Raw genomic sequence first — 20554 nt, 5'->3', positions numbered from 1 at the left:
CGTCGGGCGAAGGGGTCACGGTGAGCCGTTGGCCCGGTTCCCAGAACAGCAGCGAGGACCGGCCCTCTCTGCTCACTTCACCAGGGGGATCGCTTCGCAGAAATACCTTGACCTTTTATTTTGTTGGTGAATTTACCTGCATGGACCTGCTTTTTCCTGCCCAAGATGCGATTTGCGAAGACTGTGGGGCGAGCTGTGCCCTTTGCGAGAGGTCAGGGGGACACAAGTCTATGAACTTGTGAGCTCGAGGCTAGGAGTGTTCTAGGTGCCCTGACCTGCTGTCTGGTGAAGCTGGTTTGTGGCCATGACCTGCTTCGACCCCTCCCTGGTCCCCTTCTCACCGTTACCCTTGGCCCTGTGCTTTGCTGTTCAGGACACGCACAGACTCTACATTTCGTGGGCGACGTGTGTGAACGGAGCTGTGTAGGAAAGCCCTGCTTGCTTGATCTAGGGATGGGTTGTTCTGGAACGCGGGCGGGCGTACCCACTGTGCCTGGCGCTGGGGGCAGCGAGAATTAGGGAGGCGGGGAAGGAAGGGCCGGGTAGCATCTGGTGTAAAGCCAGGTGGTCCGCGGTTTCTGTGGACCCTGGAACTGCATTTTGCATGCTTTCCCGCCCCTGGGAGACGGAGCAGAGCTAGAAGGTCTCATTCCCAACGTGCCCTGTGCAGCCCCTGCCTTTGCTCCGGTTGAAGGCGCCTTTTCCTTCCAGCAGCACCTGCTTTTGGAATCTGTCGTGTTTCAGGACCCCTCCTGAGCCGTCCCTGGAGGATGGGGGTCGGTGGGCGGCTGTTGACGTGGCTCGTGGTTATCAAGCCGGTCCCAGGAGCACCGTGTGCCCGGGAAGGTGCAGGGACACACCTGCCTCCCTTTGCCCCAAATGCTCCCGATTCTTCACAGAAGCCTGCTGCGACCGAGGGCTGTGCGGGAGCCGTGCCCGTCCAGGCTGTTGCTCGATGGCACGGTCACCGGGGGCCCCTCACGCTTCCCCGCCAGCACGTGTGTGCAGGGAGCGAGCGCAGGGCTGTAGGAGCCGGCGGCACAGCTTCCACGAGACCCCGCGCTCTCTGTTGGGTTCGCCTTTGCTCTGGTCTCTCAGTGGGCTTCCTCCTCTCTTGGCGCCTTTCTTCCTGTATCTCATTAGCTGAGGGCAGCGGCCAGCAGGTTTCTGGAATGGTGATCCTAACATACGGGCTTGAGGATCAAGGAAATCGATGCTGAGAGTGTGGTCCGGGAGGAATGGTTTCCCAGAAGGGTTCACACGTTGTTTAAGGTGCTGGTCACAGAGTCCGTGAACGTGGGTGTTGATTTTAAATGCTAGCGTTTAAGACACGAAGGGAGACATGTGCGGCCTGAGTGTGTCTTAGTCAGCTCAGGCCACAGTAACAAACAGGCCAGGCCGGCGACGTAGCAGACAGTCCAAGGTCAAGGAGCCGGCACATCCGGCTTCCGGTGAGAGCATCTTCCTGGCCTGCGGACGGCCGCCGTCCTGCCGTGGCCTCACAGGGCCTTTGTTCATGTGCTGGAGGTTCCGGCGGGGAGAGTGCAGATGGCCCCTGTCAGCAGGTGCCGTCCTGCTGGCGGTTAGGGCTTGCGTGTACGAGTTTGGGAGAGGCACCGTGCAGTCCGGGGCCGTGCGCTGGGAGCTGGCCCCGTTCAGGCCGTAAACTCCCAACAGATGGGGGCACCAAGAGGAAAGGCACATGAAGTCTGCTTACGGTTCTGTCGAAAACACAGGAGTGAATGTTCCACAAAACCTGGAGAGGCGAAACTCGGTGTTTAGTGGGAATGGGCTACTTCTCTAAGATTGTGGCACCTGGGCCCTTCGTGGCTGTAATAGAGCCCGGCTCCCGTCGCCGACCGGCCGAGGCCGCAGCATGTCTGTGTGTCTCTGGGCCACTGCTGCGGGAGGCCGGCAGGAGCGCGGGGCCGGCGCTGAGACAGGCTACAAGCACTGTCCTGGGTTTGTACTATAATCCTGTGTGCAGCGTCTGGCCTGGGAACGGGACAGATGTCTCGGTGTTCGGCACGTAACTGGATTGGACGTGTCTGCCTCGGCTGGAGTGCCGCGACCGGGTGCCTCCGGTCGGTGGAGTGGCACTGGCAGACTTCTGCTGGCCTCTGGACAGCGTGGCATGGCACCGTGCCTTTGGCGGGTCTGGAAAGTGACTGTTGGACACGGAGCCTGACTTCCTAGCTCGCAGAGTAGGACCCGTGCTCCCGCCTGTGGCCGGCTGTGCACACACGACCCCGACGCGCTCGGGGGCGCACACGCTTGTGGCCCAGCTCCCGACCCTGCTGCTGTCTCTCTCCGCGGCGGGCGCTTCTCCAGCCCTGCCCGGTCTTCCTTCATCCGGGATTTGCACACGGAGCGGACGTGCCCCGAAGCACGGTTGTCCTCGGGTCAGAGTGAGGCCGGCCTCTGACGACCGTCAGGAGAGCTCGTGTCACTGGCTTCGCGGACGGTGCAGGCCACGTGGTCCCGTTGGTAAGAGGAGTCCCAGGTCTGTGACAGTGTTTGAATCCGGCCCGGAGTTCCTCTCCAGCCTCTCTGGGCCCGGACGATCCAGAGGCTCCTGTCCCTCCCGCGGGCCGGAGTGGCCTGGACGGGCAGGCTGAGGAGGGGCGGCCACCCGACACGGCAGTATGTAATCTCCCTCCTCCTGAGGAAAGAGGATTTCCTCCAGCCTATTTTCAGCCGAGGATTAGGGACACAGGTTCTGCCATTAGGGTATCCTCTAGATTCCTGTGTGAGTTTTCAAGATCTCAGAAATTCGCCACGAAAACCCAAGTTTTAAAATCATGGAATTAATTTAAAATTGTTACATGGAATAAAGTTACAGATGCTCACCGGTCCGGAGGACGCGTGATGTGAGGCTGAGTCCGAGCTCGACGGAGACGGACGGACGGACAGATAGCCGCAGGCAGTGCCCGTTTCTCTGTAAGAACGTGTGGGCGTCGCGTGGAGTCTGACGAGCCCTGAAGAGCTGGGAGAGCCGTGTGGCGCCCGCGCCTCGTCCCCCAGTAACGCCAGCGTCGGGGCGCCGAGAGCGGCGAGCGGGTGGGGAAGGCCGCAGGGGTCTGGGGCCGCCGCTCCCGCCCCCGCTCCTGCTGTCTGCGTTTTGTCTGACGTCGACAGAGTCAACTAGGCGAGCTCGCGGCCCTGGAGGAGTCGTGGGGGGCGGCCCAGGGCGGTTCTCATAAAGAAAGGTCTAGGGTGTGCGGAGCGCATACTGGGCGCCTGCTGTATGCACTGAGGCTTCAGCAGGGAGCCGTCCCGGAGGCTGCATGTGCGCGGTGGGTGACGGGCATGGGGCGAGCGCGAGGCCAGGAGTGGCCCCCGAGGACCGTGAACCGCGCGCAGGAGGGTCGGGACCAGGCGCTGCTGGAGGAGGTCGGGGCGGCCTCCACGTGCGGTGAGGCCGGGGCTGGGCCGTGGGGCTGGACGGAGGCCGCCGGCGCACCTGCCGCTGCTGATGTCATAGCCTGACACGTGGACGACGTGACGTGTGCTGCTTCTGGTGACGTGCTCAGTTTTCCACAGATTACGTGGCGAAATGAGGAACGTGTTACATAATTGGTTAAGTTGGGGTGACTTTTAACGTTACAACAGACTCTCGGTTTATTGGACAAACGGGCAATAGGTTTATAGGCAGTTTTTTTCATCGTGGTAAGACATACGGAAGGTGAAATTCAGCACCTTCTGCCCTTTCATGTGCATGATCGCCGGCTACGTCCGAGCCCTTTTGTCGGAAACGGAGCCTGAGTCACACACAGCTGGAAGCTTTGTCGTCCATGCGGTGATGTCTGGGTGCTTGGGGACATTCTCAGTTAGCGGGATAGACCACCACGGGGTTAGCAGAGCCTCCCTGAAACTCAGGCTCTAGTTAAATCTTCGCGGGACCGACCCATGGAGCAGGTGGTGTTCTGTACTTAAGTAGCGCGTGATGGGAGCCTCTCCTCGTCGGCTTTCGGACCGGCACCATGTGACGGCTGCGCTGCTCCCGCTGCTTGCCTGAGCATGTCGCCGGCACGGGGTCAGGAAGGGACCCTTCGGGGGGACGGGCTGTCCTGAAAGTCGGCGTCCACGGCGCTGCCCTCGCTGCACAGCGCTCCTCCGCACGGGCGCGCTGAGCCGCGTGGAGTCACGTGCCATTTCCTGCGTTTGGGACAAGCAGGGGTTGAAGGGCTGGATGGACGTTTTCTTCCAGAAGCTCCGTTCTGCTGACCGGCCGGGTGGAGCACGTCGTCCGTCTGCGGCTCGTCTGTACCATCGTGTCTCCCACCGTTCACAGACTGAGACGTGTTCAACTTAAAGTACGTCACGAGCAGCTCTCCGATGCTTGCTTCTGGGAGAACCCGTGTCCTCTTCCTTCGGCCGCACCTGCTAGATGTTTCTTCCGTTCTTAAATCGGGGTCATTTTTTGTATTCATGAATTTGTTCTGTTTCTTTTTAGAGAACAGCTGCAGGTCCCTCTTCTTAGTACCGAGTTTATTAACAAGAGACTTAGCCATAAAACTGAGTAATTATACCGTGGTGTGTCTCATTAAAAAACCACACCGCGTGCTGCGTTGGCCAGAGCCCCATTTGGCAGGTGAAGAAGTAAACGTGAAGAGAGAATTAATTGCTTTTCCTTTGCACCCTCGCGCTTCATTAAAAAAAACAACGGGTTGACATTGTTTTTTTTTTTTCAGTTTCTTGCCCTCCTGTCCCTAGTCTGATGGAGGGCGTCTTGTGCTCCTCCCCATGGCGTGGCCTTTGCCCCGAGGGCTGCGGGCAGCGCTGAGCTGTCCTGTCCCCACCTGCCACGGCCAGTCCCTGCGGCTCAGGGGACGCCTCCTCTCTGGCCCGGATGGTGAATATCCAGTTCTGCTTTGCTTCATTCTTCCGGTGGGCCTGGCCGAGGGCCGGGCTCCGGAACCCATCCTAAGAGGGTGTCCAGGGTGCTCACCGTCAGTCAGGGTTCGGATACGTGATGGGGTGGGGGAAGGTCTTGGGCCGCCCCCAGGAGGGCTCTGCACAGGTGCACCTGTCATCGAGGCTCCCGGACTGCTCCCTGGCCCCCTGCCCTCCAGGCCCCGGGAATGTGGGCTGAAGTGAGGCCGCGACGTGCTCGGGCCCGCCCGTGTCTTCCTGCCGCACACCGCGTGTCGGCCGTGTGGCAGGCCTGGGGTGAAATCTGCCGTCCGTGATCCTTTGACCAGGTTTTTGGGGCCGTTTCTCTGTTGTGATGCAGGGTATGACATGGGAGTCGGGTCTCTGGTCTCCGGACTCTTCTGGAAAGGTGGCTTCTCAGATAGATTTTGATCCGCGTCCCAGAGGCCGGAGGTGGCCTCTGATCTTGTAAACTCTAGAGGTCAGGGAGCTCAAGCAGGTGCGTCGGTGGCGACGGTCTCCCTATGTCGCCTGTATGGCTCCGACCTGTTTCCGGATTTGGGCCATCCTGCAGTTCGGGGCCCCTGCCAGCCCCTGGCAGTCCTCCTGGGCTCACTGATGATGGAAGCGAGCGACCACCGCGGTGCTGTGGCCCCAACAGTGACAACGGGGGCAGGCCCCCTGCTGTGGCGGCAAGGCCCCGCATCCAGGGTGGGATGTGTGACCTCCCTGGGCCTGTGGCTCCGACCCCTCGCTTTGCGTGGGCTGTTGGTCCTCTGTGGTGGGAGCCCCACGTGGTAGACGTTCGGCAGCAGGGCAGCGAGGCTGGGCTGCTCACAGGCGACTTGACAGTGGGGAGCAAGGCCGGTTCCATCGTCCGGCACATACTGATGCAGCTGCGGCGGGACGAGTCACGCTGCTGCTGCTCCGCTCTGCCCCGAGGCTCCCTGGAGGGGACCCGGGTCCCTCCTAACGCTCGGCTCCCGTCTCTCTGCGAACCTGGTCGCGATTCCGCACAGTGGTTGGATGCAGGGGCTGTGGCTGGACCGGGGGCAGCCGGGAGGCCATGCTGGGGCCTGAAGACAGAGGCACTGGGGTCAGACGTTGCTTGTGTAGTGACATTGGACGGGGCTTGGCATGTTTTGTATTTGAGGGAAGGAGACGCGACGTGACGGGTGACCAGTCCCTGCCAGTCGCTGCGACCTGCGAGCACGGTGGCATGACGGTGCTTCCCGTTGGGTGTGCCTTTCCCTCCCGGTGCCTGAGCCCTGCTCCTGCCTCTGGCCGCAGCAGTTGGCCGCCCCAGCCCTCGAGCCTGCTGCAGGTGTGGCTTGCCCCAGGCTCCCTGTGGCCTCGCCCCGCCTTCTCCGTGTTCTTCCTAAAGCAGAGAGGCTCCCGTTCTCTGTGACTTAGTATTTGCCATCAAGCTGCGTGACCCGAAGCAGGGAGAGGGTCCTGAGTTACGAGTTCAGAGCGAAAGTGCAGAGGGCAGGACTGTGGTTTGGGCCGAATTCCAGCCCTGCCACAAGACAGAAGCAAAGACGGATCCCCCCGAACTCGCAGGACACCGCAGCCTGGCCCCGCAGTCATGGGATTTCCCTTGCGCTGGACGTCTGGCTTTCCTGAGTTCCGGCTTGCGTCTCCAGGAGGTGGGCAGGCGCCCAAGGTGTGAAGTGGAATTTGACTTCTGGGGGGACGGGAGCAGACAGGCAGGCGCCTGCGTCCCTCCTTCCGACTGGCCCACCCCCAGGAGCAGCCGTCACGAAGGTGGAAGGGGCGCCGCCCAGCCCAGGACGGCCCGGTGAGGGGGCAGCGCATACCAGAGTCTGGAGAGCTGGCGTCCCGTGTGTCCCACGAGACCTCTTTCTGGGAGTCAAGAGCCCAGGTGAGAGCAGTCAGGCACCTCTTGAGCTCACTTGCAAGTGCTCTCTCCGTTTCCTTCCCACACTTAGAGCTGGGCTCTCCCCGACATCCTGCACCGGGTTCTGCTTCCCAGAAAACCTGGCCAGTCGCTCCCCAGGAGTACACAGTGTCCCCACAGGTCAAGAGCGGCCTCATTGAGTCTCCCGCTGCTCACTGCAGAGACGGATGAGCTCCTCTGCTCAGGCTTGGGCTTACCTGGGGATGGCATGAGGGCTGGCTCCCTGCAGCCCTCCTGGGTCTAGGTGGTGTCCTTTCTCCCCACATGGTGGGGGGAGGCAGGATGTGCAGCCTCCAGTCCCAGATGGGTCGGAGAGGCTGGCCTGTCTCCAGGGCAGGGTCTTTCCCCTCTTGCATCACCACCGAGGAAACCTTAGGAGGCTCAGGGAGGCCCCCCGAGTTGGGCCAATCTCAAGTGCGGAGGGGAGTGGGCAGTACGCGGGGCCAGGCCCAGAGCTGCGGCCCTTTCCTTGTCAGGCGACAGGCTCTGCCATTAGCTGCCGGTCACACACCCCACCTTCTCCCTGGAGCCCCTTATCACGGCCCCGCCTGGGGTCCGGCTGGGGCCAGGACCTGTTTCTGACATGCGGCCTCTGGCTGGAGAGAAATCAGCCGGCATTCCGCCCTCCCTCCGTCCATTGGGCGGCGGCAGGTGGTTCCCGAGGCCGGTGTGGGGGCTCAGCGTCGCGTGCACACCCCCCGGCGGCGTCTTCGCCGTCTCAGGAGTGGGTCTTCTTCCTGCAGGCGCCCCCAAACTCCGCGCGGGAGCCGACCTCGGACCGGGCTTGTTCGGGCGCGTGGTTGGCGCGCAGAGGGGTGAGGGCCGAGAGCGGTGTCCCTTGACTTTCAGGGGACGTGCCAGTGGTTCGAGGCCTGGCCGCATCGGCGCTATGCTTAAAGCCGGTTTTTGTGAAATGGAGTCTTTTAAATACGTCGCGGTTCTTGTGGGGGCAAGATCCGTGTTATTGAACGTATTTAAATAAAAGGAAACTGTTGGGCCCACGCGGGACGATCCGCGGGATTCCTGAGGTGCCGTGGTGTCTGTCGTCTGCAGGCGGAGCTCGGTTTACTGCTCGTTTGGCTTCTCAGGTTCCAGCCGTCTCGGGCAGGACGGAAAGTTCCTTCCCGGCTTTCCGTGTGGGACGATCACTTTCTGGCCATTTAATCTTCCCCCGACAGCTCACTGTTGATAAGGATGGAATGAAACCAGACACCAGTCTGGGAGTCCCCCCTCCGGAGGAGCCAGGAATGCGGGCAAAAAGTCTCTGCCCGGGCGGGCGCAGACGGAGAGAGGAGGCAGCCTTGTGGGGTCGCCCCTCCCCTGCACCCGTCCTCCGGGCTCCCTTCTTGCCCTTCCCCCCGAGGCCTGCCGTGTCCCACAGGAGCCCTGACCCCCGACGGAGACCGTTTTCATCTCAACCAGAGAACTAGCATCAGTGGACGTGGTGGAGGCAGCCCTGAGGGGACCCCCAGCCCCCGCCCCCCAACTCCCCAGCTGTAAGCTGCCGCGGGGCATGGGATGCAGAGACAGAGGAGCAGAGGTGGGGGCCCGGCCTGGCCACTCTTGGAGCGTGTCGTGTGCTGCTTCCGTGGGCCTCTGTGTGACGCCGCATGTCCGTGGAAGGCCACTTGGCAGAGATGCACAACAGGCTCTCGTGGTGGCAGGACGGTGGCTGACAGCACCCTTTGTCCCAGACTTCCCGAGGGATTGGTGAGACGCGCAGCAGTCCTTTTATTCTGGTAAAACATACCTGATGTAAACTTAGCGCCGTGACCAGATCCACTGGATACAGATCCATAGCCCTGAGCACATTCATGTCCCCGTGCAGCCGTCCCCCGTCTGTCTCGGGGACTCTCCGTCTTGCAGAGCCCTCTCCTTCCGGACGACGCCCCCGGCCCAGCTGACCTCCGTCCTGTTTTGTGTCTCCGTGATTTTGGCGAGTCTGAGCGGGGCAGACGGCGTTGATCCCTTTGTGGCCGGCTTTACGGGGGCACGCGGTCCTCGAGGTGTTCGCGTGCTGTGGCGCTCTCAGGCTTTCCCTCCCTCGTGAAGCTGGGGAGTCATAGGTCACACGTCTCGGCCCGGGCTGCTCCCTGGGCCCTGCTTCAAGCACCACACACTGTTGGGGCCTCAGGTCCGTTGGGCCCAGACATTCCGAAATCCCAAACCTTAGGTCGTGTTTCAACCCAGCCCCTCTTGGTGGATTCTGTCCCTCTGGAGCCCCGAGAGTTACCCTGTCTCCGCTGGGCCACAGCTCAGTGAGACTCGGGCCTCTCTGCTGCTGCTGACCTTGGGTCCTGGCACCTCCTCCAGGCCCCTCCTGCCCGCCTTCCTCCTGGAGCCCTGCAGGCACCGGCTTTGCGTCAGGCGACTGCCCCGGATGAGGGTGTGCGGCTGGGGCCTCTGAGGGGTTGGCAGGGCCTGGGAAGCCGGCGCTGGGTCCGCGCGCAGAGAACAGGCTGCTTCTCACCCAGAGGCAAGTGGGGACGTCAATGGAACTGAGCGGTGGGCCATCCGGGGTGTCAGGCGGCCCGTTTGCTGGTGTTGGTGGGCCTGCCATGGACAGTTGATGCCCTAGACCCTCCGTCTCTCTGTTTCCGGAGAATCTGCGTGAGGAAGGAAGCTTGTGGAGCAGCCGCAGGTCAGAGGGTGGTGGGGTGGGTCAGCTGGGCCCCGTGCGTCCTGGGCTCACGGCGGGGACACGCCGACCTTCGTAGGGGCTCGAGGGCCTGGAGGGCCTAGGCAGGGACACGGGCATGTTCCGAGAGAGAGGAAATGGGGTCTTTCTGCTGGGAATTCTGTGTGATTGGGGGTGAGAACCATAAGCAGAGCTGATTCTGCCTGGAGAATGCTTTTTTTAAGCCCAAGAACAGAACGATCAGGACAAAAAATGCAAAATGAGGTCCCGTTTATCTGTAACAAAAGGCTGGTTAAGGTGCGGGAGCGGTTGGATGCTGACAGCACTTACCTCATGAATCATGTGCAGCCTGTCCGGGCGCTTTGACCCTAGCGTGTGCGGCTGCGGCCCCTGGAGGCACGGCCCGCCCCACCGCTCCTTCTGTAAGTGGACCCGCGGGAGGCTCTGGAAAACACGGCTGTAGAAGGAAACATTTTAGCGACCAAACATACTTGGGTTGAGAATAAACATCCCGGAATCCCGGACATCAGGTGGTAAATGTTTCCGATTTTGGTGCTTCTGGGCACCAAGCGTAGAACCTTGATGTTGCGGTTTTGCAAACGCTACTTGTTAAGTTTGTAGGTTTTAGGTTTGTGTGTTAATTCCCTCTCCGCTTCTCTCGCTGCTTGTAACGGCAAACCCGACTGGTTTCCCTACACGTGGATGATGCTGAATCCGGTACATAGCAGTGGGAGAGGACCAGGCGGTTCTCGTGTGATGGCATTCTTAGAGATTTAGAAAGCGGTACGAACGGGTCTGCGGGGCTGCTGGGGCGCCCCAAGAGGGTGGACGCGGTTGTTCCTGCCTGATTCGCGGCAGGCGGGTCTCCGCTGGCCTTTTTTTCCTTTTTAAAGATTGATTTATTTGAGAGAGGGGGAGTGGGGCAGGGATAGCGGGAGAGGGAGACCCCGGCACGAAGCCCCCAGGCTCGATCTCAGGAGCCGAGATCGTGACCTGAGCGGAAATCCCGAGTGGCTCTGGGCCGAGCCAGCCAGCGCCCTCTCTAGCATTTGTCCGGAGGAAGCACTCGCTGCTTTTGCTCCTGGGAGAGCCGTAAAAGCGCTGTGAGAGATAAAGTCATCCGCTGTGAGAGATAAAGTCATCCGGCTTTTTTTTTTTTTTTTTTTTTGAAGCCGTAACAATTCCAGATTCATCTTTGCTAACGACGTTCATTTTGCTTTGTTTGTGCTCATAACATTGGGTTTGTTAGCTGGCCCCAGACCAGCACTAAAATTAGCAGCCTTTGGACGTCAGGCGTGTTCTGCGCACAGCGTACCCAAGGGGACGTCTCCAGGGGCCATTCAGAGCCACTGTGTGGCCGGAGGGGTCCTGCCTCCCCCTTATGTGTGGCGTGTTGGGGAGGGGCAGACGGAGAGCCGTGGGGACCCGACTGCCCTCTTGTTTAGGTGCCTATAGCCGTCCTCGGAGGGGACCCTGTTCTTTGGGTTTTGAGTTAGGACTTCAGCAGTCAAGAGCACAGAGCCTTAAAGTCTGCTCTTTTGGGATGAAATATTAAGGGACCGGAAGGCTTTACACCCTGGCATGAGTTTTAACAGAAAACAGACAGTGTGTGGACAGCCTAAGCCTGTCTGAGAGTGTGCATGCTGTCCTTGAACCTCACCGACGCCAGAGTCGGGTTGTTTTATGATCGCTGGTTTTAGAATGTAAACAGTTTCAGAGGCAATAAAAAAGCAAATAAATGCAAAAAGATCACCTTTTATTGCTTTATGTTCTTTTCCTGTTTATTCCTTTGTTTTGAAGCACCATTAAAATGGAAGGTCGGTTAGCCAGGGGCAGTAGTCCCCGTCAGTTCAGACACTGTGTGGTGAGGCGTTCGGTCCGCAGGAAGGAACCTGGAAAGCGCCAGTCCAGGAGCGCACTGGTGGTCGCACTGTCCGCTGGCTCGTGTGCCATCTCCCAGAGGGACCGCGGGTCTCCATGCCCAGAACAGCCTTGCCAGGGGACCCTGAGGTCCTTGTAGGCCGTGGTGTTGGCGGAGGTTTACTGATGTGATGTCTGTGCTCTGTCGGGTGAAAAAATTTTCTTTTGTCGTAAGACCATTGAAAAATTACCATTGTTGCATGGAAAATATTTTAATACCAATAGCATACAAAGAATATGATCTTGGGATAAAAGCCAATAATTTGAATTGAATAAATTTACCTTAATGAGAAATGAAAAAACAGACCGCCACAGATCTTGTGTGACTCGTTGGGCCTCCGTTTGGGTGCTTGTGCATAGATGCACAGAAAAAAACCTGGAAAAAATGCACAAAAGTGTTCGCCAGTGATTATCTCCAAAAGTCACAATGATGGGTTGTTGGTACTTTTGTCTTTGTGTTTCTGTCTTGTGCTAAAAGTTTTATGCAGGTCGTGTTTTGCCTTTGTAATCAGAAAAGAGCATAAAGCTTTTCCCATTAACATGACTTGCCCAGCTCAGAGCGCTAGAGCCACGGGGACCAGGAACCCGCTCTTCGCGGACCCCAGGGGCTGTCCTGCGTCTGGTGGGGCTGAGCGCGGTGCGTCAGACGCCGCTCCCGGGTCCCTCCCCCGGCCTCCCCCTCTCCGCTAGTGTGGGAGGCCCCCCTACCAGCCACGGTCGGTCACTCGTACGGTCCGTCGGGTCCAATGAGGACCCCACCCCCAACACCCCTTTACGAGCAGCACCAGGAGGGGAACGGGCAAGAAAGGAGGCTTTGGGCTGAGGACGGCAGCTGGGTCGTCACCTGGGACCTAGACATCCTGGGGGGACCTCGCAGGTGACCAGGACTGGGGACAGTACTCACGCTTATACTCAGTGCAGACCTGCCCCACGGGGTAGCCCACAGGACCACCTGCCATAGATGCCAGCTCTGAATTTGGGGTTTCTTCATGTCCCAGGACGACTCGCAGAACTCCCTGCAAGCACAGCCCTTACAGTTCTCGCTTGGCTGTGAGGGACACAGCTCAGGGCTGCCGGCGGCTCGTTCGCTAAGCATCTGCCCTCGGCTCAGGTCATGATCCCGGGGTCCTGGGATGGAGCCCCGCATTGCGCTCCCTGCTTCTCCCTGCCCCCCACCACCAGCTCTTGTGTGCCCTCTCTTAAATAAATAAAATATCTTTCAAAAAGAACAAAAAAAACAAAAGCAGAAACAACACAACTCAGTCCTTGCCCAAAGGAAGCAACCCCAGGGCGGGCAGGGGAGGGCTGGGGGGCCGCCAGCTTCCTACCTGCCTCTGCCGGTCAGGATGTTGCCCTCGAAGCACTCCGTCCACCGGAAACCCGGAACCGCCCCTGGCTTACCGCCCCCCTTGCCCCGGAGGGTGGCGTGGGTTTCCAGCCTGTAATCGGTGCGCGGTCAGCCCCTCCCTAGAAACTATCCCAAGGCGCCTGAGTCACCAGGGGACTGTGGTCAAGGGGGCTTGTTAGGAATAACAAGAGACGCCCGCCTGGAAGGAAGTTCTAGGGCTTTCTGTAGGCCTGCGCCCGCCGACAAAACCACACAGATTCTACCAGAGCCGGAATCTGAGTTCGTCTCCGCTCCCAACAGGGTTTGCCTTCCTCTGTTCCACGCCACCTTCTGGGGCCATCTGGGCCCTGGACGACTTCCGCCGCCCTGCTCCGGGTCAGCCCCCGAGTCCTGGGGGGATGGGCAGTGCCCCTTCCTACCTGACCGTGGCCCGGCGGGTCCTGCAGGACAACGAGAACTCCTCCCCTGCTTCAGCCCGGGGCGCCTCGCCCCCAGCAGGCCCAGGTGGTGGGCGGGGCTGGCAGCCGGCCAGTGCGGGGAGTCCCATCGTTCCCGTATGTGTGGCCCTTCTGCGGCCGGGGGAGCCCGGAATGAGCGGTGTGGGCGAGTGGAGGCTTCTGGGGAGGAGAGCACGTCCGTGTGGAATGTGCTCCTTGCTCCGTCCGTTCCAGCCTCCGAGCCGCACTCGCCCACGGCCCTCCGGCAGCCGACCTTGGTATTCTCTCGCGCTGGTCACGAGGTAGCCAGCCACGTCTACGAGAGCCTCTGTTGCCCCGGGTCTTCTGGGGTCATCTGCACACAGGGCGCGCTCAGTAGGTGTCTGCTGGCCGTCGGGACAGTGCAGGTGGTTTCCCCGTGCCTGCAGCCGCGGTAAGGTAGATTAGACGCAAGGGGACTAGGTTCTGGACTCCGTTCACTTGGGGAGGGGGTGGGGGTCATCCACACACCCCAGCCATTCCGCGGACCAGCAGGTGCCTGAGACCTCAGCCCAGCCCCGACCCTGTGCTGGAGGCGGCATTGGGTCACCCGGCTGCGCCTCAGCCCCCCAAGGCCCTCCCCACCTCACTTGTCCCCCATGACCTTGGGTTCCCTTCATGTGCTACTGTGGCTGACAGAGCTGACAGAAAACAGCTTAGGAACCGGATCACCGGCCTGTTACACGGGCCCACAAGTCAGGGCCGGCTGGATGGAAGGTGTGTGGGGACGGGGAAGGGCATGGAGCTCTCACAGAAGCTCCTGAGCTCGCGTCCGTCCCCAGATGTCCACTACTTCGCCAGCCTGGAAGTTCCGCAAACCAGCCCTTCTGGTTTTAGGGAGGCTTTCTTGGGGAGGCGGGACTGATGAAGTCACTGGCCTGAGGCGATCCACTCTGCCTGCACCCCCTCCGCTCCGGTCCCCGGAGGCCAGGGATGGGTTGACAGCTCCAGCCCCAGCCCCAGGCCTTTCCAAAATCCCCCCAAGTCACATGACTCGAGACACCTTGAGGCTGTGCCAGGAGCAGGTGAACACCCCGTATACCCACGGTCGTTTCTCAGTCGAAGTCCGAGCACCCACGAGGCACCCGGCCAGGTGCGGTGTGTGGTCACAGCACAGGCTTGTGGGTCCCGCATCCCCGCACGGCCTCCCAGGACTGGGGGCCTCCGTGTTGGAGGCCTGAGGACGGCCTGTGGGTGACGACATCTGCCAGGCTTGGGGGGGCGGATCTGCCCGGGCTCGTGGGGACAGGTTGGGGGCTCCCCTGTGCAGAGCGATGGAAGGTTCGGACAACGCAGGTTTTCACACCGGCAGCGTTTTGGGTGGATGTGACGGACGGACTTCCTTCCCTCACACGGTTCGTCTGAAGAACTTGGGGACTGCCTTGGGAATGGGGAAATCACTTCGTCAGGGGTCGCCGGGATGCGGACACTTGTCCCGTCTGACCAGCACAGCCTTCTGGGCCCGCTGCTCCATCACCGACCGCGTGCCCTGCTTCCCAGCACCGTGATCGGAGCCCACGCTTTCGGCCGGCTCCCTGGGCTTGCCGGGTGGGCTCGGCCCGCGCACGTGGCACAGCTCGAGTCCACAGGCCTCTGAGCTCCGGCGTGGGAAGCCCCGCGTGCTTGTGAGTGCGTGCGTCAGGTCACAGAGGGGGGCCCACGGTGGGGGCATGGAGGGGGCCTCTCGGGGGGGGGGTCCACAGAGGAGATCACGGGGGGGGGGTTGTCACGGAGGGGGCTCACACGGGGCAGCGGTTACGGGGGCTTACAGCCGGTGTGCTTTTATTCAGGGTTGGGCAATTTAAAACGTTTTTAAAAAATAAATTCCGCTTTCCTGTAGAATAACATGAAAACTTTGCATTAAAATGTGAGAATAAACACAGGTTAAAAGGAAACCGGGTGTGGCTGTGGGGGAGCCTGAGGCCTCCCTGTGGGCTCCTCTCTCCTCTGCCGTTAGCCCTTCGGCCGGAGACGTCACCAGCGCCCCAGCGTCTGTCCCCCGGGCACAGCCACCTTCAGTTTAGATCCCGTTACGGGGCCGGTGCTGATGCCATCGACCTTGTGTGCGCCAGTCATTGCTGTGAGGATCTTGGTGCCCGTTTTCTTCCAAACCTACATTTCGTTGTTTTAAACGAGTGTCCGAGCACAGTGGTACGTTCCCGAAAGCGTTGGTTGTGCAGGAGAACACTGTTTCCGAGCGCCGCGTGTCCGTGCGTGTGTCTGCTGGCCACGCACCCCGCACGGAAGGGGAGAGTCACGGGGGAGGCAGCTGCAGGGCTGGCTAAGGGCTGGAACCTTCTGCCCCGTTTCTCACCGAGACCCAGGCCCGGGCCGACCGGGGAGCCTTGCACAGAACGCTTTCCTTTTCTTCGTAAACGTGTCAGTTGGTGCAGACAGACCCGGCATGTGTGTGCCTGTTTCTAGAGGAATTGTCCGCGCACGCACCACATTCCTCAAGGAATTTGTAGTAACCAGAGCTTTAGGATGAAAGTAGAAGTATTTTTCTTAAAAAAAAAAAAAATGTTTATTTTGGAGAGTGTGTGTGCACGGGAGAGAGAGAGAGAGAGAGAGGGAGGCACACACAGTGAGAGCCTCGGGCTGCTTTCCCGCTGAGCATGGGTCCCGGGGCAGGGCTCGATCTCACAACGCTGAGGTCATGACCTGAGCGGAAATCAGGAGTCAGACGCCCAACCGACTGTGCCACCCGGGCGCCCCGTCTGCGTCTCTGATCTGCAAACTGGAAGAGGGAATCTGAGCCGAGTAGGTTTCAGGTGCCCGGTCAGTCGCCTCGTGGTCACCATGGGTCCTGCCTCACGCTGTTGGAATGTCCAAACCCAGACTTACTGGGTGAAAAATAAACGTCCTAACATAGTAAACATTAGTAAGGAATGTGACCAAATACTTCAGTACCTTTCCTCTGTGTGGCTTCCTGTTGTGACTTCTTCAACATGTGTCGTCTTCAACGTGGCCACACTTGGCTGACGGACAGCCTCCCCTGGGCCCCGCGCCGTGGCCCGCTGTCCCTGCCGCAGCGTCTTAAAGTGTCCCTGCGATAGAACGGGCTCCCCCCAAGCTGCCGGTGGAGCCCGTCTTCGGCGCGCCTCGGTTCCGAGTCGGGGGTGGCAGTGGTGGGAGTGCTACCTGCTTCTGAGCGAGGAGGGCCACGCGCCGTCCGAGGCAACAGCTCTTCACCCGCTCTGTCCCCGTCCTCCGTTAAAGGATCTGAAGGAGCTTCCTGGAACCAGAAAGAAGAAATCCGTGCGGAGCTGCGGACAGGAAACATTCTGTCGGAGGCGCACAAAATGCATTCATGAGGCAGCGCAAACTAAATGAAGATTCGGGGAGAGTCTGGCCCGTTACGGTAATGTTCATGATCCGCTGGAGCACACGGGGGTTCCTGCAGCATAGTTTGACGAGCGCCTGAAAACACGTGTTGAAGGTCCGTACCCTCGTGGTGCGCGTAGCGGAGGGAGGCCTGCCGGTGAACACAACAGTGATGGATCCAGCTCGGGGGCGATGCCGAGTGTGGGCAAGTCTGTGTGGCCGTGCGAGCCCCTGTGGGACATGCCCGCCACACCCTCAGCCGGAGCCCTGCCAGGCACACTCGGCACAGCCGGTGGAGCCACGTGTGTGTGCCCGGGAATAGCCGGTCTGCACTGAAAAAATACCAAATCGTACCGTGGGATGTTTGTGCACGTGACGTGAAGAATGAGTGACCAGCGTGACTCAGACACGGTATGAAGGTCACGAAGCCAGACAGAAGCTGCACAGGACACGCTGTGCACGCGAAGTTCAGGCCGGGCCTGGAGGCGGCGATGCTGATCCCGGGATGGGTGTTGCGGGACGGCTGGCTCCGGGCGGGAGGGAGGTCCTACTTCTCGAGCCGAGTCTGGGCGCCCGTGGCCAGGCTGAGTGGCACGCCCGGGACAGTCACTTCTCGTGTGCACGTTACTTCCCGATGAGATGCTCCTGGAGATATAGAGTAAGTCATGGGGGTGTCCGTGTCGCAGAGAAACCCCCAGTGGGTTGGGAATGAGGGGATGATGGGCTTTGGGGTGGGGGGCATTTTCAACAGAGGGGTGAGGCCTGACCTCACTTGGCTGGCGGGCATGCAAGGCCTGAGGAGGGGAGGGAAGGTGGCCCAGGTGAGGGATAGTGCGGGCAAAGGCCCTAAGGTCAGGGCCATGGGGAGGGCAGAGGGCTGGAGCTGTGAGTGACCAGCGGCCGTGGGCAGGAGGTCAGCAGGGCCTCGTGCACCTGTTCTCATGCTCTGAGTGGAAGGGAAACCTGGGATTTGGGGAGAGCGTGGAATGGGGGCCCCATAGCGTCACCCGGTTGGTGTTGCAGATAGTGGCAGGGGTCGGGTCGAAGTGCTGAGTGAATCAGCGGGTGTGCGTGAGGCGTCTGCCTTGACCAGAGTGTGTTCTCCACGCTGGACTCGTGGCGCTGCCGGGAATGCTGCTCCCGGGTCCCCGGCCGAGCCGTTGCATGAGCCCCGGAGGCACTCGTGGTCGTCCGTTTCCACGGCTCCTGGAACCAGGCCGCTGGCGCCACTTTCTGCAGCCCCGTGCGTGGGGTTTGTGACGGAAGCTGTGGGCAGCCTGGAAAGGCGAGTCCTCTGTCCGCTGAAGCTTGAACACCCGCCTGTGGCTCTCCGTCTCGTGGACAGGAGGAGAACACAGCAGGGCGCAGAAAGGCGGCCGTGGCCCACGTCCTGCCGAGCTTGGTTAGGAAGTTTCCTGGAGAGGGAGAAGGCCGGCCCCCGGGGAGACCGGGCCGCATGCCGGGGGAGGTTGCAGTGCAGGAGAGGGGACGTGACGGGGACTTGGAGCCCTGCCTTGGGGGGAAGACAGGAGAGGCTTTGGCGTCCGTGGCAGGTGCGTGGAGCCGGCTTTGCCCTGGGTCAGACCGCGTGCTCCCCCAGACGCCGACTCTCCCCGCGATCACCTTGGGAAGGAAGCCCACGGGCTTCTCCCGCCTGCCACAGGCACTGCTTGCCGGCGTCCACGCTGAGAAGGTGCCCTGGGGGTTGGCTGAGCTGGAGGGAGGCTCTGGCGCCCGCCCGCTGTGGGTGAGCCGGCTTCCCGGGGCTGGTCTCCCCGGACACGTGTCGGGGAAACAGGTGCACAGCTTAAGTGGATACAAGTGCCCCCAGAAGTTCCCTGTGGGGCACATGGCTTATGTTCAACTTTACACTAACTTTGTGTAACTTTAGACCTTTTTGCTAAATACCGCTTGACCGTGTGGGAGAATCCAGGGAGGGCTTCTCAGAGTGGGACAGATGTCACCTCTGCTGTGGGCAGCGTGGTGGTCCCGTCTACACACTCAGGTCTGCGGTGCAGGACCCAATGGTTGGGGTTGGCGGGTGGACCCGCGCTGGCTCGAGTCCGCAGCCGTGGCGCTGGCATGAACCCGGGGACGGACCCCAGAGCCGCCCGCCTGCCGCGAGGACTGCAGATTTCCACCGGCATCCTGCGGCTGCGGTGTTTTCGACCCCGTCCCGCCGGTGCTCTTCCGTTTCTCCTGGAGCAGAAGCATTGAGATGCCGCGACGCGGAATTGCCTTTACGTCACGTGATGCGGTCAGCCCCGCGGTTCCCCGGGGGCGTGAAGACGCTGTCAGGGGCGTGGCGGCTGGACGGTCTCCCGACCCAGGCCTGCTGTGCATTCCTCGTCTAACTCCGAGCAGCCTGAAACCACGGAGGGGGCCGTCCTCGTGTCTCTGGCCACGTGGCTGGCAGTAGAGGCTGGGGGCCAGATTTTTGCTCAAATACACTTAAAAATTGTCACAGGCCTCAGTTTACCAGTCAAGAAGAGCGTCATAGTAATACTAAGACCCCACAAAGCTGTGGTGAGACTCAGCGCCTCCCGAGGGTCGCCAGCCGCGCCAGGGACGCTGCTCTGGTGGCCGTCGCCACGGAGGTGACACTGGGGATTTTACGAGCACTTTCTCTTTCGTATCACGGGAAAGCGGGAGTGTGGTCACACCACGCAGGTTTTGAGCTTGAACAAGGTCAGATAAAAGTACCTCCGCTCCCTGGGCCTTGGCAGAAATGTCTGAGGTTGAGATGAAAACGTGTCACGCGTCGTGCGGCCGTGGCTTTCTGTGACCTTTCTGCAGGGCCTCTGAAGATGAACCCTCACCACGCCTCCCAGGAGACTCGCCCATGGGGACTGCGTGTCGCGTCAGACAGGCACACCTCCCCAGGGCTCGTCCCTCCGCCGGCAGGTCACGGCGTCCACACTGTCTCCCGGTCCCCATGGGTCATGCAGTGTGGCTGCCAGTCACCACCACTCCGGGGCCTGGTGCACAGCTGCTGAGACAGAGCGGCGTTCTCGGGCACTCGCCCTGAAGCTCGGGACTCCCCTGTGTCCTGTCGCGGCCCCTCCAGCGCAGCGCACAGAGCACGACCAAGGGTGAAGTCTTGTTTGTCAGAGGTGGACGTTGATGCATTTGGAAGTTTGTGTTTCCTGAAGTTTGGGGTGTTGGAGAGCCGAGTGAGGAGGGGAGGACCCGGAGCTGAATGGGGTTTTGTCTCTGGTCAGTGCGTTTCCACAGCTCTCAGAGTTGGGGGTGGGGGTGGGGGTGGGGGTGGGGGTGGGGGTGGGGGTGGGGGTGGGGGTGGGGGTGGGGGTGGGGGCGGAGAGGGACGGGGAGCCTCGTGCCGGTGAGCCTCGTGCCGGTGCTGCTGCAGGTGTGGCTCTGGGGGCCCAGCCCTGTCGTCCATCTGCCTGCCTGGCCGGGGGAGGGCAGGAGGCCAGCCCCTCCCCCGATGGAAGCAGGTGGGTGTCCACGTGCCCTCTCGGTGGGTACCGGCAGCTCACAACGGTGCAGCGGTCAGGACCTGAGCGCATTTTAGGCCCGTTCTCTTCAACCAACTGCTGTCCCCTCCGCGCTCAGCCGTAGCAAGTCAGGTGACTGTCACACCCTCGCCCACCAGCTCCCACACAGTGGTGGGTTCCCCAGGAGCATCCCACTGGCGGGAGACCCCCACCCCCAACCCCCAACCGCAGGGTCCCCGTGTCCTCGGGTGCTCCCCGTTCTTCCTGGCGGCTTCCAGCAGAGGCTGTGGCGTCCCTGCGCTCTGCTGGGACGTTTTCCCTGTCCGCCCACGGCGTGCTCAGGGTCCTGCAGATGTGAGGCTGCTCGGAGGCCGACTTGCCTTCAGCACGTCACCAGGGACCTGTGCCTCTTGTCCCAGCGACTGTTCTGGGTCCCGAGTGGGGGAAAGGCTGCAGAGGACCCTTTCCCTGAAGGCTCACTCCCTGCTATCCCGGGAGGAGGGGCGGCAGGCGTGTTCCCCGTGCGCAGCCCCACCCCGCCGGCCGCCAGGGTGCTCTTTCCCGATGGGGACGGTGTCGCGGTTGAAGAGCTGT

At 61.0% G+C, this 20554-nt stretch overlaps 1 protein-coding gene, 1 long non-coding RNA gene and 1 pseudogene across 4 annotated transcripts in view; 1 reads left to right on the top strand and 2 right to left on the bottom strand.

Annotated features, from left to right (window-relative positions):
* Window positions 1-3260: 3260 nt before the first annotated feature.
* LOC116574571 lies at window positions 3261-7041 on the bottom strand (annotated as a pseudogene).
* Window positions 7042-9727: 2686 nt separating this feature from the next.
* LOC116574259 lies at window positions 9728-13185 on the bottom strand. 3 transcript variants are annotated; one of them, XR_004279175.1, is made up of 4 exons: window positions 13122-13185; window positions 11637-11730; window positions 11188-11496; window positions 9728-9891 (listed from the first exon to the last, which is right to left on the bottom strand). It is a non-coding gene; the product is annotated as an uncharacterized LOC116574259 (long non-coding RNA). The 3 variants fall into 3 exon arrangements; XR_004279174.1 differs by having other exon boundaries at window positions 12683-13179; XR_004279176.1 differs by having other exon boundaries at window positions 12966-13179.
* A 3077-nt stretch (window positions 13186-16262) lies between these two features.
* Window positions 16263-20554, top strand: part of ATP11A (ATPase phospholipid transporting 11A) — an 84638-nt gene continuing 80346 nt past the window's right edge. Inside the window, exon 1 of the mRNA XM_032314942.1 lies at window positions 16263-17160. Coding sequence (XP_032170833.1) covers window positions 17008-17160 — 153 coding nt within the window. The 5' untranslated portion in view covers window positions 16263-17007. The remainder of the gene's footprint in view (window positions 17161-20554) is intronic.

This window comes from Mustela erminea, chromosome 15, assembly GCF_009829155.1.
Source record: "Mustela erminea isolate mMusErm1 chromosome 15, mMusErm1.Pri, whole genome shotgun sequence".
Taxonomy (NCBI): domain Eukaryota; kingdom Metazoa; phylum Chordata; class Mammalia; order Carnivora; family Mustelidae; genus Mustela; species Mustela erminea.
This window is presented reverse-complemented; position numbering and strand designations above follow the sequence as displayed.